The sequence below is a fragment of the Schistocerca serialis genome, chromosome 2, assembly GCF_023864345.2.
Source record: "Schistocerca serialis cubense isolate TAMUIC-IGC-003099 chromosome 2, iqSchSeri2.2, whole genome shotgun sequence".
Lineage (NCBI taxonomy): Eukaryota > Metazoa > Arthropoda > Insecta > Orthoptera > Acrididae > Schistocerca > Schistocerca serialis.
Window position 1 is genome coordinate 702,029,681 of NC_064639.1, and position 20,289 is coordinate 702,049,969.

General features: G+C 40.0%; 1 protein-coding gene across 1 annotated transcript in view; it reads left to right on the forward strand.

The window, feature by feature from the left end:
- LOC126457851 (probable aconitate hydratase, mitochondrial) overlaps positions 1–20,289 on the forward strand; it is a 167,034-nt gene that overhangs the window by 79,258 nt on the left and 67,487 nt on the right. Inside the window, exons 7-8 of the mRNA XM_050094491.1 lie at positions 3,260–3,435; positions 11,736–11,865. Coding sequence (XP_049950448.1) covers positions 3,260–3,435; positions 11,736–11,865 — 306 coding nt within the window. The remainder of the gene's footprint in view (positions 1–3,259; positions 3,436–11,735; positions 11,866–20,289) is intronic.

Genomic DNA, 20,289 nt, shown 5'->3' on the forward strand with positions numbered 1-20,289 from the left:
CAGAAAGAAATCGCATGGGGTTAAGTGGGGAGAGCATGGAGGCCATGACATGAATTGCTGATCATGATCTCCACCACGACCGATCCATCGGTTTTCCAATCTCCTGTTTAAGAAACGCCGAACATCATGATGGAAGTGCGGTGGAGCACCATCCTGTTGAAAGATGAAGTCGGCGCTGTCGGTCTCCAGTTGTGGCATGAGCCAATTTTCCAGCATGTCCAGATACACGTGTCCTGTAACGTTTTTTTCGCAGAAGAAAAAGGGGCCGTAAACTTTAAACTGTGAGATTGCACAAAACACGTTAACTTTTGGTGATTTGCGAATTTGCTGCACGAATGCGTGAGGATTCTCTACCGCCCAGATTCGCATATTGTGTCTGTTCACTTCACCATTAAGAAAAAATGTTGCTTCATCACTGAAACGAGTTTCGCATTGAACGCATCCTCTTCCATGAGCTGTTGCAACCGCGCCGAAAATTCAAAGCGTTTGACTTTGTCATCGGGTGTCAGGGCTTGTAGCAATTGTAAACGGTAAGGCTTCTGCTTTAGCCTTTTCCGTAAGATTTTCCAAACCGTCGGCTGTGGTACGTTTAGCTGCCTGCTTGCTTTATTCGTCGACTTCCGCGGGCTATGCGTGAAACTTGCCCGCACGCGTTCAACCGTTTCTTCGCTCACTGCAGGCCGACCCGTTGATTTCCCCTTACAGAGGCATGCAGAAGCTTTAAACTGTGCATACCATTGCCGAATGGAGTTAGCAGTTGGTGGATCTTTGTTGAACTTCGTCCTGAAGTGTCGTTGCACTGTTATGACTGACTGATGTGAATGCATTTCAAGCACAACATATGCTTTCTCGGCTCCTGTTGCCATTTTGTCTCACTGCGCTCTCGAGCGCAGAAACCTGAAGTGCGGCTTCAGCTGAACAAAACTTTATGAGTTTTTCTACGTATCTGTAGTGTGTCGTGACCATATGTCAATGAATGGAGCTACAGTGAATTTATGAAATCGCTTCAATTATTTGTAATAGCCCTGTATTTGCATTAACAATTAGCTTAGTGTCCTTAAATCAATATAAATTATTGTCCAGGGAATGGAATTTACAAAAGTTTGCAAAGAATTTTGCAAAATCTCAAATTTTCTAATTGAAACATTTCAATAATTAAAATGTTGTTTTAGAAAAATCACACTTTTTTTAATCAGAAAAATGAAGGAATATCTCTTAGATGTTGACATAACATTCAAATGCTGCACTGATGGCAGTGCCTCGTTCATCCTCCAAAAATTAATGACCTACCAATGCAAAAACACAGCACTGCACACCATAAGGTAATTTTGGTACTGTATAATGAAGAGAAGCATTGAAGCCTTGAGTCTGCCTGAGTTATGCTTATTTATGTAACCAGTTAAGTGAAAATGAGCTTCATTGGGCATTCAAAGATTTCGAGTGAAGTTTGCATCATCACTCACATTTGACAACACTTATTCTCAAATTTGCAGTTGCAGAACACAGTCATTAGGACTCAGGTGTTACATAAGGTGAATTTTATATGGATGATAGAGAAATTTATGGGCCATTCTTTGAATAGTCTGACATGTGAGCTGCAATGATGAGGCAAGGTCTCGCACAAAACAACAGGGACTCCTTTCAGTGGGAGTCTGTGTGGCATTGATATTTTCAGTGGTACATACAAACCATATAACCCCATTATGCTTTCTACAGAGTTGAACCAGTCCCTTCGAAATTCTGAACCCTTGCTGTGATTGTGTATAATAACAGAACTTGACCATCAGGCAGGATGTGACAGGGCTGTTGAAACTCTCAGTGTGCAGCAGTCAAACTGTCACTGGGTTGGTAAATCATGTGTCAATGACTGTTGATTTGCACTCCACCAATGCTCCATGGTAATGAAATGCACAGTTTGACTCCTTTCTTATGCTTCTGCTACTGCTTGCAGGGCTGCCAGTACAAACCTCCTTTCATTTTTCTTTTCACCACCTTGTAGTGACGTGAGTTGTTGTTAGTTGAGATTTATAAGTAGTAAATTTCGTGTTTTAGCTCTAAAGTTGAGCTCAGTTGATAACGAAACTAGTTCTGCCATCATAACATTGAACAATGTGGGCAGCTGAGCAGGTAAGTTTCGGAATTTTGAAATGATACATATGTCATTCTATCCAACATTTTGGAGGTACGAAAGACCATAAATGGTTAAATTGGTGCTGGTTTACGTTTGCAGAAAGCCTGTTGAGATGGCTTATCAGTGAAGGCTCCAGAACTGGAAATATCAAGAATCTGTATGTTTCAAATATTAAGTAGAGATATGGGGGCTGTGATATATTTTAGAGATAATGAAAATTATGTAACCTTACATATGAATGAAAATATTAACAGTTCATAGAAGTATAGTACTTACTTTCATTTTACACTGTGAGTCAACAAATCTTTGATCTTGTTGACTCTCAGGGTGAGCTGAACTATTATTAAAGCCTTATATTAACAGCTTAGTATGTCTGTGACATCTAAAAGACTTTTTGTGTCTTTGTTGACAGAATATGCTAGTTAATCACTCCAAAAGTAAAAAAAACACTGGGGTGTAGCTATGTTCATTTTGTTGTAGAACTTGCTATTTCACTAATTTCATTTGTCTAGTCATAACATTGAGCAGATTTTTTTTTTTCTTTATTGACTGACTGTTTGTATTTCAATACCAAAATCACCAAGAAAGATGAAATGATGTTTAATATTTTGGCCACTGAGAACCCTCAATGTGCTAGTCTTTTATTTCTGAGTTGCTACTAATGTGCCCTCCAACACTTCACTACTTTTTTTTGTCTCTTCACTCCATAAGAGTATTGTTCTCATTCTGTTCTTCAGTCTGAAGGCTGATTTGATGCAGCTTCCCATGCTAGTCTATCCTGTGCAAATCTCATCATCTCTGCATAGCTATTGCAACCTACATCCATTTGAATCTTCTTACTGTTTTCAAACCATGGCTCCCTCTACAATAATTACCTTTAACATTTCTGTCCATTAGCAAAATGATGTTTCCTTGATGCCTCAGAATACATCCTGTCAACTTATCCATTCTTATAGACAGTATTATTATTTCAAAAATATATTCTTTTCTATGTTATCATTGAGTATGTAATTATTTAGTTAGTTGACAGGTTTAACACTTTTATCTGTTTGAACTGTGTTTCTGCATTTTTGTTTATGATCTCTCTGTAAAGATCAGCTCTTTATATCATCTTAAACATTGTTACAGGTATGGCCACAATCTGTAACATGAGTGCTGAAATTGGTGCAACAACATCAATTTTCCCATACAATCAAAGCATGAAAGACTATTTGTTAGCTACAAATAGAAAGGAAATTGCTGAAGAAGCAGACAAATATGCTGAGACATTATTTATGGCAGACCCTGGAGCTCCTTATGATCAGGTATAACTTTCGCCCGCTTCTGTGTGTGTGTGTGTTTTTGTGTTTTTCAGACACGTGTGCTTGTACACACACACACACACACACACACACACACACACACACACACACACACACACACACACACACACACACATACATAGTGATTTGATACATGTCCGTTATGTGTGTGGCTTTCCCATTAATATCAGCAAATTTAGCTTTCTGTGATTTCTTTAAATTGTTTAAGGTAAATGCTGTGATGATTCCTTTGGTAGAATGCATCTGATTTTCTTCCTAATCCTTCACTATTCCAAACCTGTGCTCCTTCCATTAAAACTCAATACCATAGTGTTTGAAGGTAGTTGTAGAAGTGGAAGAACGTTGTAGGTGGGAATACACAGAACGAAGTCATGTTTTGTTCCTTGATGAGTAGTAATAAGCATTGAGCCTGACAGCTTGCACATTTCCTTCAAGAGGGGGCTTACAGTGATAAACAAACATCCTATTGTACATGAAACATCCCAATATTTATTAATGGACTGATAATGATAGCTGCATCAATGGTGGTAAATGTAAAATTTTCCACATTGTCCAAAATGTTTCTTTACCAATCGAAAAGTTTTTGGATAGGGTTTTTAACCTTTTGTTCTATTACATGCTTTTGTCAATTTTTTTCAGTTATCTTCATAGTACTAAGTTGGTGATGAAATCATCTGAATGTCATGGGCAGTAAGCTCTCCAGACTTGAATTCTGGTTACATTTATGTGATTCACTTGGAATACATATTGCTGTTAGCCCAGCACCTCCCATGGTTGTTCAAGAACAGGAGCTTGTTTTCCTGAGGACTAGCAAAAATAATTTTCAGGTTTAAAATATTCATCAATAAGCTTATTAATTCCTTGTCCCAAAAGGTGTGGAATTGTGTTCAAATAAAACATTTAAAAACGAGAGAATACATTGTAATGATGACAGTCATCATCTCCATACTTCATATAATGCAAAGAACCTCATAATCATCATAATACATCTTTCATGTTGCTTTCTGTCACTTTTGATGGATAGTTGGAGCATGCTTTTGTTTAAATTAAATTTTCTTTACTCAAGGTTGTTATAATGTACAATTATTTTCAAACAGTTTTCTGTTATTTATCCTACGCACCAACATGGTCCAGTTGTTTTAGGTGTAGTGAGAAACTAAGTCAAAAGAAATATACTGAGCAACAGAATTCGTCTGACCAACATGTTTCTGAGTTATGAGATGTCTGGTTGTGCAGGAACAAGATAACTGGGTGAGGAACAGAGTCTGCAATGATTAGGTTCTCACTGCAAAGCTGTGATGAATTGAAACTGATCTTTTCCATCTTCTTAACATTAGTCCTGCCAAATACCATAATTTATCACTAGCACTGTTACGATTGGTACTTTTACTGTCACTCCTCCCCCCTGCACACACAAACACATTTCTCTTCATTACCACATTGTGTATTTGCTGGTGGCTCATTATGTGTCCTATTAAATGCTCCCTTCCTTAGATAACTGCTGCTTGTGCCTATAGGTGTCTCCAGAAGAGGGCGGGAGGGGGGGGGGGGGGGGGGGGAGCAAGAGAGGGAATTTGCTCCCTCCTGGAATCTGAATAAAGGATTTTTATTTATTACAACATTTTCATGTATTTCTAGCAATGATTGTTTGCTGCTTTACTAAACTGCAGATTACAGAATTGTTCTCTTGAGGTGTTCTTGAATACTGTTGCTTGCTGCCCAGCACCACATGCAATCTGACGAATTCTGCTGTCCAGTTGGCATGGCTGCACACTACTGTTAAAAATTTCAGATGAGGATTGCATTGGTTCAGATGTCCAGGTCAGTTCCATGTTCGTATAGTCGTATGCTGGCCCTAGGCTACAGTTTCCCTGACCAAACAAAAAAAATATAGCTTTCAAAAAACAATTTGCTTAACTTTACTAACTTTAAAGAATACAGAGGATGAAAGTAAAGGAATAAATTCATTAACTTGATCAGGCGTGAAGTTTCGTTTACAGACAATGTGTTGTAGATTCCATCAAAGTCAAATAAGCTTTTATAAAGTTTAATCCCTGTTCCTTCATTTCCAGGAATATTCATCTGCCATATTTATTGGTTATTTTTGTCAATATTCAGCAGGGCTTTGCTCAATCATTCTTTTTTCTTTAGCAGTTTTTTTTTTTCAGTTTCAACTGGATAGTATGGAAACTTAGATATATTGCATACCATGGATATACCATGGAGATATTGGATACCATGGATTTAATAGTAATAGGATGTAATTTCAGATCACTGGATCAAAAAAGTGGCATCCAGATTCATATTAGATGTATTTCATCGTGTATAATATTGAAATATGCTTACCATTTAGGTGTCAAAGCAATCTGAGTACTACGTGGATAACTGCCAACTGTTTGAAGTAATAGAAGTTTAGTATACTTCTTGAAATGTTTAGCTATAAGAAATGACTCTTGCCCCTCTCATGAAAAAATTTCTGCATGGGTCCATGCCTGGACCATGCATTTATTTACTCCAAAGTTCAATCCAGGACCTCTTTATTATAACACTGCACAAACACTATATTAGAGTTCGCACCAGCCAACTTTTATTCTGCTTCCACATGAAAAGATATACTGAGACAATGAATAAAATAGTAATCGGCACAAACACACTTAACCAACAAGTATATTCACAGTTGAACACTGAAGCATACATTAGTCACTTAAATGTGAGTCTGGCTGAGAGCCCAGCATGCTGGTTTATATAAGGCTTTTAGGCACATGGCACAGTGCTTGTTGCACTATCTGTGCTGATGTGTAGTGTCCTCTTCAGGCCAGACATGGAGACGTGTGCTGTTTAATTATGCATGCTCAATGTATAGGTTACAACACTCCTTCCCCCTTGGGGACAAATGTTCATGATGTTGCCATCAGAAGGGGATGATTGTTGGAGTAGGAGTAGGAGTTCTGTTGTCAACTGCAGCGTACGGTCTGAAATGGTACTGCTATGGACCAGCACAGCACCTTTCACCCACAAGAGACTGTAAGGGAGCACCAATGTGAAGGCGCCAAATCCATGTCTGGGTAGTCACTCAGCAATGGAGCCAGCAGAGAAGAGAGAGGCAGCATAGGGGCTGCAGAGATGGATGCAGCCCCATTCTAACCATAACCACCCTGGCCAGTGGCAGCAGCACCAAAAATGAAGACAGCACAGGGGCTACAGGGGACACAGACTGCACTTTGGGGGCTGGTGCGTATGGTGGAGGTGGTGGCGCGGTCTCCAGTGTGTGGTTGGCCACACGTGAGCGGAGCTGGTCATGGTGTCATGACACCAAACCATCGGAGGTGTGCATGACACCCACCACTGGTATCTACTTAGGGCACTGGTCAAACCCACAGGCCCAAATGGCAGACCTCAGACAGAGCCACTGCAAGGCAGGCGCTGGAAGGTGGTCAGGCATCGGCCAGAGCAGATGAAGCAGTGTACAGGGATGGCGGCCATGAAACATCTCTACTGTGCCACAGTTGCCAACTGGGATGAATGTGTACAAGCTCAAGAACCTATTGATGGTTTCCTCAGGAGGAGATTACACGATATATTCTTTCATCTGAGTTTTTAAAGTATGGAATAGCTGCTCCACCTCAGCACTGGACTAAGGATGAAATGGAGGAGGAGTCGTAACATGCTGGATACAAGTTGTGGGCCATTTTTTTCTGTCATGAGCATAAATGACAATCCTTCAAAGAGAAAAGTCTTGACGGAGGCCATCACCACAGCTACTGTGGGTGTGGTTGGGCAATGAACCATATAAGGAAATTTTGAAAAAACGTCAACTACTACTAGCCAAAAAAAGAAAAGGAAAGGACCCATAAAATCAGCATGAATACACTACCCAGGGATGCTGAGGGATGGGCCATGGGAAAAGAGAGACACGTGGTGCCGCTAACTTGGTGGCGCACTGTGGGCAGTCTGACACAACATGTGTGACCTCATTGCCAATACTTAGCCAAAACAAATGGTGGTAGACCAGCAATTTTGTATGAGAAATACCCCAGTGGTCCAGGTGGAGAAGGCACATGTTGTCCCACTGCAGTGCAGTGGGGATCACAAGCCTGGGTCCGAACTCTTCAGTAGCCAAAAGTAACACACCATCAAGAACAGAAAGGCAGTTTCGGAGAGCATAATAATCACGCAAGGGATCTGATGCCTGACCCAGTGGTTTGTCTGGCCAGTTGTGGCACTCAGACAAATTGAAGACATGATGTAAGACAGGATTGGCTGTGATAGCTGCCGAAGTTAGAGAACTGCTAATGGAAAAACCATCCACGTTGTTTTGGGCTTAGCTGTCTAAATGAAAACACAACAGTTCATCCATTAGAATCAGTCAGCAATCAAGAAAGAGCACCTGCATTAGTGTGTTGTGCTGTGGGGTGGAAATGAAACTCACAGTTAAAGCTCTACAAAAACAGCCCAGAGTTGCAGGCGATGGGCCGCTTTATCCAGTAAATGAAATTTAGAACCACAGAGGAAAACTTGAACATGTTTTGAGTGCACACACCTGATTCAGGGTTTCAGAAGTGTATGCAATAGGGTATTTGGAACCATCCACTTACTTGTACACAGGAATGTGGTCACGTTGGGAAGAAATTTATGGTTGCATGTATTCTTTCTGAGAATGGCCTGCAACTCCTTGACGTTGGAAGGATGTGGTAAAGCCATAATGGCATCAACAGGCTGGTATAAAGGCTTGATGCCAGCATGTGAGACTTAAAAACTGAGCTAGATGATAAATTGCTGAAAAAAATTGTGATTTGTTGAAGTTATATTTCAACCTGGCAGTCTGCAGCTCTGTGAACACAGTATGAAGGTTCTGCAAGTGTTCTTATCTTGAGGAACCGGAGACTACAGTATCATCCAGGTAGTTAATGCACCTCAGAACGAAAGCTGTGAGCTGTTCCAAAAATCATTGGAAAATAGCAGGGGTGCTAGCGATGCTGAATGGAAGGCATTGGTATTGGTATAATCCAAAGAAGCATTCACTACTAGGGATATGTCTGGAATCATCATCCACAGGTATTTATGGTAGTTGCACATAGGGGCAAGCCGTGCTAAGACTTGGTCCTAATGGGGTAAGACATACATGTCAATAGTAGACTGTGAATTTACAGACTATTTAAAACCACCACTGAGCTGAAGGTTGCCGTTAGGTTATGCAGCAGTTACCAACAGAGTAGACCATTCGTTAGAGGAGAGAGGTGTGCCAACACCCAAGGACATAAGTAGATCTAGTTCTAATTTGACTTGCTCCCATAAGGCTATTGAAACTGACCGGGCATGAAAATACAGGGGCACACAGTCGATTTCATAGTGACTTTGTTATGTGAGACTAGAAACTGATAGCACACTGTAAACCTTCCAAAAATAGTGAGGAAAATTCTGAGCAGAGCGCATCCAGTTGTTGGTACAGAACCTGATCCGATACCAGATGCACTTTGTCATCAATAGAGAATCCAAAAATTTTCAAGGCACCGACTCAAATAAGTTTTCATTGTTAAGATCATCCACCACCAGAAAGTGCAAAGGCCAAACAAATGATTTTATACATTACGGGGACAGAACACTGTCCCAATATGGGTATTTGCTGTTTGTTGTAACTCACCAACCAACGGAGACAGGGGACAATGCCAGTGGTTCAAGATCCACATAGGCTTGAGAATTTCACAAAGTCACTGCTGCAACCATGTCTACTTATATTTTTAACTTATTGTCCAAAAAATGCACTTCAATATAAAATTTGTTTGTGGCTGCAGTCACTGGGGAAACATTGTTCACATCAATGTTCATCTCTGACTACTGAGGTTGAGAGTTCACACAGATGCAATATGTCCCTTTTTTACAATGGTTGCACATTGTCCATCACTTTGGACATGTGGCCCACTGATGTTGAAGAAAACAATAACGGCACGACAGGAGAGGGGCATGTGACCACTTTCGTGACACTGACTGCTGTTACTGTTTAGCACAGCATCGTGGAGACTGTGATTGCATGGTCATGGCATCATCTTCCCCTGTGAGCTCACAGATGGTGGCTGAGGAGGAGAAGCAATGAAAACTACTTCACACCAAGTTTCTATCTGATTTACTGCTTCCCTACGTACTTCAAAATGCTGGGTAGTGTTCAAAACCTCTGTGAGAGAGGGATTTTCACATTGTAAAAGCATGTTCACCAACTTCTCTATCAGAGGCCAAATGTATTACAGCATGACAAACCATCGAATCAGCATTGTGCCCAGGTGAGCTTCCGTAACAAACTGGCAATGATGGCCAAGCTGATGAAGCTCTGCTGCCAAAGATCTGTACGACTGCTGCAGCCACTTTTCACAACAGCAGAACTAAGAACAATCAGCGATAACATGAGTATTTTTGCAGTGATGAATAGAGAGAAACTGACACATTTCATCAAAAGCGAAACTGTGGTTCCCGAAGAGGAGGTAGCTGACACAAAAGGTGATAAGCATGAGGAGAAATCCATGACAGAAAGAAAGCCTTACAGATGTTGATGTCAGAGATGCCAAAAGCTTGGAAATGTTGCCACAGGCATTTTTTATATGCGTTCCAGTCTTCCGTAGTATTCTCATACAGAGGAAACAGTGGAGTTTGCATCAACGGCAGTGAACCCTGGCATGTCAACAGTGCTGCCAGATTGTTTACTGCCATGGATAGAGCCTGCTGCTGGCTGACGTGAGCTTGCTGCTGTTCAAGAAGAAATGGAAGAATTTCTCCTACTGACATATAGACCATAATGAACCAACAAATGAAACACGCTCAGCAGAATACTGCACTATTCACCAAAAATATTGTCATGTTGCACAAACACAATACCTGAATTCCCACCAACCAACTTTTATTATGCTTCCACATAAAAAGCTATACTGAGACAACGTATAAAATAATAATCAGCACAAACACACTTAACCAAGGAGTACATTCAGTCACAGTCTAACAGTGAAGCATACATTAGCCATCTAAACATGAGTCTGGCTGAGGCTGATGCTGGCTTACAAGAGGCTTGTTGCATACTGTGCTGTGGTTGCCGTACCATCTGCACTGCATGGCAGTGCCTCTTTAGGCTAGTCATGGAGATGGGCGCTGTTTAAGTACACATGCTCACTGTATATGGTTACAACATTCTTCTATTAGCTGCCTGAGCTACAAGTCTAATCTCAAGCATTTATCTGCAGCACCTCATTTCAAAAGCTTCTTTGTTCTAAGGCTTATATTTCACATTACACTTCTGAACACGGCTACACTCAAGGCAAATATTTTCAGAATAGATTTCCTAACGATTAAATTTATATGAGTTAAATGTTAACATATTTCTCATTTTCAGAAAAATCTTGCTTGGTAATGCCAGTCTGCATTTTGCATCCTCTTTAATTCAGCCATTAAGTTATTTTGGCACCCAAACAGCTGGAACTCATCTACTTATTTTACTGGTTCATTTGCTAATGTAATTCACTCAGCATTGCCTAGTTGAATTCAACGACATTCTTTAGCCTTGTTTTACATTTGATGATATTCATCTCATATCTCCTTTTGTGGCAAGAAGAAGGGACCGGTTAGTAGGACATGTTCTGAGGCATCAGGGGATCACAAATTTAGCATTGGAGGGCAGCGTGGAGGGTAAAAATCATAGAGGGAGACCAAGGGATGAATACACTAAGCAGATTCAGAAGGATGTAGGTTGCAGTAAGTACTGGGAGATGAAGAAGCTTGCACAGGATAGAGTAGCATGGAGAGCTGCATCAAACCAGTCTCAGGACTGAAGACCACAAAAACAACAACAACAACATCTCCTTTTGAAGATACTACCCATTCTAATTCTAATCAACTGATCTTTCAAGTCCTTTGCCATCTCTCCCAGAAATACAATGTCACTGTCAAACCATACAGTTTTTGTTTCTTCTTCACAAACTTTAATTTCATTCCATGTAAATTTGAATTTTGGTATCTTTTACAAGACCAGCCAATAAATTCTCGCACACTGTTATATGTTCATTGTGTGTTGTGTTCCTCACTTGCCAGGCCACCTTTATGATGTACTTCATACTTTTCTACTGTGGAGGCTCTGAGTGAAAAATTAAATGGAGGGTGATATTTTTTGTTATGTTTAGCTCTATGATAACTGGATTTCCTTTTTCCTCTTCTCATTTTGTATGGTAATTTACTGCTACTTGTGTATGTAGTTAACAAATTTATTCTGGTGATCTATTTGTTACAGGACATTTTTCTTTTTGCAGACAATAGAATTAGATTTGGATACACTAGAACCACACATCAATGGACCTTTCACACCAGATTTGTGCCACCCTATCTCAAAACTTGGCCAAACAGCTAAAGAAAAAGGTTGGCCTTTGGATATTAGAGTGGGTAAGTCAAAAGAAATCATGGTGTATCTCCTAATATGTGAATGTTTGTTGTGCTAACTGCATTCTCTGGATACTGTAATATAAGTAACATATGATAGGATAGACTGTCATTCACCAGAAAAATATTAGTGTATGGAAGATAAGTGTGTAGAAAGGTGAGATAACTGCTTAATTAGGCTTCTGAACTCTTGTTCTTGTTCAGAACAAGGTGGTGGAACTAAGTCATATTCACACACTTAATTACTATGACAAAGTTGGCATGACTGCAAGTTTAGGATGATGAGAATGGGACAATGAGAAGAAGGCTGAGTAGAGCTGGGTGATGGCAACAGGGAGAGAAAACTGGCATAAGTGGGAGGACAAGGGCTTTATTTGTTAAGGATAAATCATGAGAACAGGTTCCTCTTTCTTAAAAGCATCTCAACTAGTTTAGAGATTTCTTCAGTGTGTTATAGTGCACCCCTTTGCTTGTTGCCCGTATGTTATGAATCACAATTATTATGTTGTAATTACTATCTCAGTTTACACAACGTCAAAATATATAGCAAGAGCAAATGCATTATATTTGCAGATAAACAGTACTTTTTGTCCAATGTTAGTCTCAGTTTCAGGGCTGGTTCCTTTCTTCTCATATAACTTATTGAAAAGATTTTGTCCAGGTCACTAAAATGTCAAGTAACTGGGGTATTATGTTGCTTTTAACCATTTTCTTCTTTTAGTTGCATGCTCTTGAAACACAGTTTACCTTCATGTATTTGACACTTTTCAAATATACATTGTGCAACTTGCTTGAGATATATAAGGGAGATAATCAATCAGAGAGGAGCATTTACCAAACTTAGTATACAATAAACCCAATCTCTCACCATCTTAACACTATCTAACACTGCCTGCAACTACTCTGATGCAGTTGGTGCTAAAAACAATATTTTGTGAATCCAGCTTCCTGTACCTTCTAGAATAGGAAATAATCCAAATCAGTATTAACAGGACTGTATTAATCGAAATTATTTTTCAGATTTAATTTATATCTAGCCTTCTGAAAAGTAGTAGATTGTGTACAACAAAACTGAAACATAACAGTATTATATTTAATGCAAATTTGTTTTTTGGTCATTGAAGTTGACAGTTGTGGTGACTAATTTTCATGGTACACGATTGATATTACAAAATGGATTGATATGAATAATAAAAATATATTAGCGGAAAAATAGGTTTTTGGCAATCAGATATGTTCGGAATACAATATTTAAGCAAGAAAATTAACCCAAGTGTGCCCAAAATTTATATGGAATCAGACATATCGGTTAACATGTGAAAGTTCTGTAGGTTCATTATAATGGTCACAAAAGATAGAATGTATCAAACTCTATTGCACAAACACCACAGCAATTTGCTCAGAATTAAATATTCATCACCAAAATGTGCAGTCTATGAAGAATAAAGTACACGAATGTGAAGTTGAACAACAGTCATCAAACAGCATGGTGGTATGCATTATGGAGCCCTGGTGCAGAGACAGTGAAATACAGCATATGAATGTGCGAGGTGACACTGTAGAACTACCGTAAAATGTTGAGGATAATTTATTTATTCAAAGTTAGAGCACATTTTAAAGTCAAAGAAGATTTGATCAAAAGTAGTGTAGTTTTGAATTGGCAGCTGTTAATCATTCATTCTCTCTCTCTCTCTCTCTCTCTCTCTCTGTGTGTGTGTGTGTGTGTGTGTGTGTGTGTGTGTGTGTGTGTGTGTTTGTGTGTGTACTGCTCAATCACTGGTAAAATGGAGGCTTCATTCAACAACATAACAGAAGTCTTGGAAAGAGTCTCAGACCAAAAAACTAACACAATAATATGTGGAGTCATGAATATTAACACGTGTTGAGGATGAAATTAATTATACTTTCTTAAAAATTTTGAACACCTTTGGCATGGCACAGCTGGTAAACATTGCTACTAGGGAATCAAAAAGTTCATCATCAGTCTTGGACTATGTACACACAGGTATCGACAGGAAAATTATAAAGTATTGATAAGAGACCTTGAACTTTTTAATCATTACTGTAAGCTAATAACGCTACAGACAGGCTTATTAAAACCCACAGAATTGCTAGCCAACAAAAGGACCTTCTCAGAACATAAAATACATACTTTTTCTAGTGCAGAGGCAAATCGAACCTGGGATGAAAAGTATTTGAAAAACAATATAGATGCTATGTTCTCTAAGTCATGCACATTGCTTAAATTAATTTTGGAGGAAACATTTCTGAAAGTAGCCACTTCAATAGCAGCAAGTAAGGAAACTACATTAATCCATAGTTCTGAGATAACTGTCAAAGGTATAAAAAAATACTTGCTGTAAAAATATCGTTCAATGACAAAATAATAATACAGAAAACGAAAGCAAGGCAGTATGAGATGTCAAAACATGTGAAACTGGAAAAGACAATACAAGCATAATAACGTATGAATCAAAGATGGGGCTAGAATAATAGAAAATCCTCAGGAATTGGAAAAAAATTGTAAATGACTATTTCTCTGGTATTGCAGAGAAGTTGCAGCAAATTCTTTCTGAAACACCTGTAGCACCCACAATGACTTACACAGCAAGAACAATGTTGTTTCCCATAACAGAGCTTGAAGTCAGGAAGGCAACATAAAAATTACATAATAAGAAGTAGTGGAGATGCTTAGTCACAGATAGGCACAACAAACATATTGTCAGAAAATGAGCTTTCGGACAACGAGGCCTTCATCAGAGATAGAACACACACACACACACACACACATATGCAAATGCAACTCACACACAGATGGCTGCAGTCTCAGGCTGCTCAGGACACAATTTCCATTGTTGAAAATAAGAAACAGGCACTCATAGACGAGATACCAGCCTGTGTTCTGAAGATGTACACAGAAAGCATACTAGCCCAATTAACAAACATAGTAAAGGAGTCCTTAGTTCAGATATTTTTCCAGAGTATCTAAAGCACTCACGAGTTGTGCCCTTACTAAAGAAAGGTAAAACTATAGGCCAGTTTCACTGTTGTCTGTGTTCTCAAAAATAATTGAAACAACCAAGAAAGACAGATTAATTATTTTCATAAATAACTACAACCTTTTTAAAGAAGCACAGTTTTGTTTCCACAGTGGAAGAAATACTATACCACCCATTACAGAGTTCACAAAAGTGCTGCTTGAAGCACTGAACAAGGATGACTGTTTTACAGGCATATTCATAGACTTGTACAAGGCTTTTGACACTGTTAACCATAAAGTGGTACTAAACAAGCTACATGCACGAGGTGCAAGAGAAATAGCAAATGTGTGATTCCAGTTTTACCTGAAAAACAGGGTGCAAAAAGCAGAGACAGTCCACACATCTGCTGGTAGTAAATTTGTAATAAAACAATTATCAAACAAGAAACATATAAAAAAATAGGCATTCCTCAGGGTACTTTACTGGGTCCTTTTCTGTTTGAAATATATACCAATGACCTTTCAGACAGTATATGACATGAAGATAAAGTTCTCTTTGTTAATGACTGCAACATCATAGTCACAGAACTCCTGTTAGAGAAAACAAATGAAACCCTCAAGAATGTTTATGATTGGGCAGTATGCAATAAATGTATGCCAAACAAAAAGAAAACAAACAGTATGCACTTCAGCATATACAGGAAAACAATTCTGTAACATTAAGTATAGATGATAAATCTGTAGATTGTGTAACATAACACAAAGTTTTTAGAGGTAAATATTGATTGTCAACTAACATGGAATGATGCTCTCAAAGATCATCTGCATCTGATGCTCTTAGGGTTCTATTATCACTTTACAACAGCCAATGTCTTGTGGTGACATACTATTCCAACATACACTCAGTTCTTAGCTATGAAATTCTTTTCTGAGTATCAAAGGTATATAACATGGACACAATTTTTAAGCTATAGAAAAGGACTCAAATAATATTTGGACTAATTGTAAAGAACTGTTTAAAAATTGGGCATCCTTACTGCACCAAGTGAGTGTCTTTATCAATCTGTTGGACTTACCAAAGGAATAAAACTGTATAATAAATGGCCCAATGAGGTGGAAAAGGTTACTAAAATATATCTGTTTAAAAACACGGCCAAAGCATTCTGCTTAAGTAACACATACTACACAATTAAAGATTACTTAGAGGATGCAGAGATTTGGTTAATAACAAAAGGGGATATTTACAACATCTTGCCACATTACTGTACAGTACAGTACAATGTAATACTTCTACAAGAAAATCATATGCCAAGATCTATAGTGCATGGCAGTAATGACTTGTCATTCTCCTGAGTTAAGCATCTCACTTGTCATGGGGGGATGCTCACTCACTTTTTCAGGTGAGGTGAGGGGAGGACAAGAATAAATGTATGTGTCCTGTTTGCATGTGTACAGGCCTGCAGTCAGTTTCCTGGCACATTAGAGTTAGCACAAGGGCTTATCAGGATTTTCATGGTTCAGCGGTTACAAGTTTGTGCAACAATGAAGAGCAGAACTGTGATTTGTAATATAAGTCACCTGGAGCAAATTGTGTGTAAATCAAAGAACATTGTACAATAGGGACTCACCAAATGAGGCAGTGTAGTTGTTGCAACACTGACCTCATATTCAGAAGAATGAAGTTTGTTCATTCCTGTCATCCTGATGTGACCATCAAGGCCACATCTAACATCTTGTCCTATCTTCATAAAAGCATACTTACAGACGGTAAAGAAAAAGTCATGCACTCGGACATCACAGCGCTTTTCATCACATACTAGCAATATAAAAATGTCTCTCAAAATTTCATCCTGCATACATTTCCAGCAGTAAATGGATGTCAAAGATTGGCAGTATGGCAACATTGTAATCATGTGTACGGTAACTACCTCTGTCAGCATATAGAAGTAGTGCTGTGCATTTGGTGCAGTGGATAGTGTTTTAGGTTAGCATGCAGGAGGTCGAGGCGTATTTGTTTTTATTTGTCAGTGTCATTCTGCCATATAATACTAAAGTACACACCATTTATTAAGCCACACATAGTACAGTGTTTTGTTGCAGTGAACGTAACAAAAATATGGTCAGATAAGTCAGAAGTAGACAGTTGAAACAAATGAAATGTCATAGGACAGAATAACTACAAAAACAATATCAATTTTGAGATACTAAAGATGATTGCACAGTTAAATAAGTCAACATCTACTAGTCATTTACACTACATGCAGTACGTCTGCTCAGATGTAGCACATCAGCAACAAATGACAATAATTATTTCCATATTAATGACCATTTGGCGTTTACGAAAGAAAACGTTGTCCTTAGAGCAGATGACAAAGCAATCCCTTTGCACATTCAAACATTGCGCAACCTGCTGAATCATACAACTCCGGACTCTTCACAACATGGCTGTAACCACAGATACAAGAGCAGCATAGACATGTGCTATGAGTTCATCCACATGTGTTGGCAAAGTAGAATACCTCCTTCAAGTGTGCCAACAGGAAGAAATCCATGGGATTTAGGTCATGCAAATGTCAAGGCCATACAACTGGACCTCCTTGTCTGAGCCATTTCCTTTGAAATGTTCTGTCAAATACCACTGTACATTAACTCCAAAGTGTGGAGGTGCACCATCATGTTGGAACCATGACCTCTACCAAACATAGAGTGGAACATCTTCCAGTGCATCAGACAAATAGTTCAAGAGGAATGCATGAAACCTCCATGAAGTCAACTGGTCAGGCAATAAGTAGGGTCCAAACTCCTGTCTCCCAGTATTCTGGCCCAGATACTCATGCCAAAGTGAAATTGATCCATGATCACGGGTGAGGTGCGCATTAATGTCACACCAATGGTGGGCATTGCGCATATTGAAGACACCCTCACAAGTGAACAGTGCTTCATCTGACCTTCTTACGGTGTTTATGAAGTCATCATTGGCTTCCTGTTGTTGTTGGAACCAATCACAGAACTGCATCCACAGATTGCAGGATGCAGGTGTTGCATTAAATAATAATGAAAGGAATGCAGCCCATATTCGCGAAGCATGTCAACAACCTTGCTTAGCGAGACATGCAGCTGCCTTGCTACACTACATGTACTTTGCTGGGGTTCTTGGAGTATGACCTCCAGAATAGTTTCCTCAGTAGCTAGAGTACGGTGAGTCCATGGGTGACCTGTCATGCAGTGGTGGAAGGAGAGAACCTGTCTCCTGAAGGTAAAGCTCCATGAGCACAGCCCCAGGCCTGGTTCTCAGCTGCACCAAGGACCAGAGGCATGTCCACATATTCATCGTTTGTATATGCCATATGTCGCCACACTGTTTCTCTAACAATAAGGAACATGATGTTTCCACATTTCATTGAGTATAATAATAATAATAATGCATGGAGATGCTTACTAAACAGCATGCGCTAATCAGACTCAATGCTGAGAAGCAAAATTAATGGTTCTGTGGTGATAATACATTCAAATGGTAAGTGAGTTTGGAAATTATTTGCAAAGCACATTGTTAGTCCAACTGGTGATGTAAGGCCCTAACAAAATGTAATGGACCTGAACATGGCAAGAATAATAGTTGGTATTAATTGATGGGATCGTTGTAGTGTACACAGAAAACAGGTTTGGAATCTGGTAGATATAGTGGTGCTAAACCATTCATGCCCATGATGTACAAAAGGCTTCTTTAAAAGCTACCCGTGAAAACAATTGTACTTCTATTTCTGCATTCGTAGTACATAAGTGCAAATGTTGGTTTCTGCTGCAGGTACTGATGACTACTATATTAATTTGGCTTTCCTTAATTTCTGATACTATGTCTTCCATTTTTTTGTTGCGATTGTTCATTTTCCTAAATTTTTCCCTTGCCCATTGCTATTGCCATCATAGTTTTTATTTAGCTAACTTTTTCTTCTTTTGACTTTACAAGCAAAGTGGTATCCCTATTACAAGGAGCAAGACTATTCTTCTTAATCTCCAGTTTTCAGAAAGGCTTGTTTCAGGTCCATGGCTATTAATATTTCAGGAAATAACTCTTCTACAGTACACTTCTTGTTCGCAACCAGTTTCAAGGGCAGAGCCTCATTATAAAGTGTTCTCGATTGTTGAAAGTAGACACGCACACACACACACACACACACACACACACACACACACACACACACACACACACACACACACACACCCTGCGGGTCCGGGGATTAGAATAGGCCCGAGGTATTCCTGCCTGTCGTAAGAGGCGACTAAAAGGAGTCCCACCCCCTCAAGGGGGTCGTTAGCGCCTGCGTCCGGAGACGGACAGTTCCACGACCTCTATTTGCGGTCATTTTGCTTTTTCCCTTCTCGTTTCTTCCTTCCTTTGGTTGGTTCCTTTCTTTGCCCTTTTCCACCTCACTGTCTTCCTTACTGTTTCCTTGTCTTCTTCTCCTTGCCTTCTCATTGCCTTCTTCTCCTTGCCTTCTCATTGCCTTCTTCTCCTTGCCTTCTCATTGCCTTCTTCTCCTTGCCTTCTCATTACCTTCTTCTCCTTGCCTTCTCATTACCTTCTTCTCCTTGCTTTCTCATTACCTTCATCTCCTTGCCTTCTCATTACCTTCTTCTCCTTGCCTTCTCATTACCTTCTTCTCCTTGCCTTCTCTGGTCTCCGCCTCGGCGTTTGAGACAGTCTGTCCTCTCTCTCCCTCTCTCTCCTCCTTTTCCTCTTCTTCCTTCCTCCCTGTGCGTGCCTGAAGTCCGACCCACGCGTTCGCACGCGTAGCCGGTGACGGGGTAACGCGTAATTCCCCGCCCTGGGTAGACATGTAAGGCACGCGCGTACCCCCTGGTAAAGGCCAGGCCCGGGGAGGGGTGATTGCCTGAGCTGATACCTTCTGACCATGCCGATTGGTCCCTCCGTCTGGTTCTCGGGAGGTGTGACCTGAGGTGTAAACATTCACCTAAGGCGGGAGTGCCCTCTGAGAGGGTCCCCACAAGGAAGGAGCGCGCCATCGGAGACGCTGGCAATCATGGGGGATTCCTCCGCAATGGATTTCACTCCATCTGTCTCGACTTCTGCCCAAAAACGGAAACGTGACCAGCCATCAGTGACAAAAGTACTACCGCCTGCCCCACAGTTCCTCGTCGTTTCTCGATCTGAGGACGGAAAGGATTTTTCCTCTGTCAACCCTTTCGTTATCCAGAAGGGTGTAGATGCCATAGCCGGATCTGTCAAATCTTGTACCAGGTTGCGTAATGGTATCTTATTACTAGAAACTGAGAGCGCCTTTCAGGCACAAAAACTGCTTCGGGCCACACTCCTGTACACGTTCCCTGTGCAGGTGGAGGCTCACCGAACTTTGAATTCGTCTCATGGTGTGGTCTATACTAGCTCCCTCGACGGACTGACTGACGAGGAGATTCAATCTTTCCTC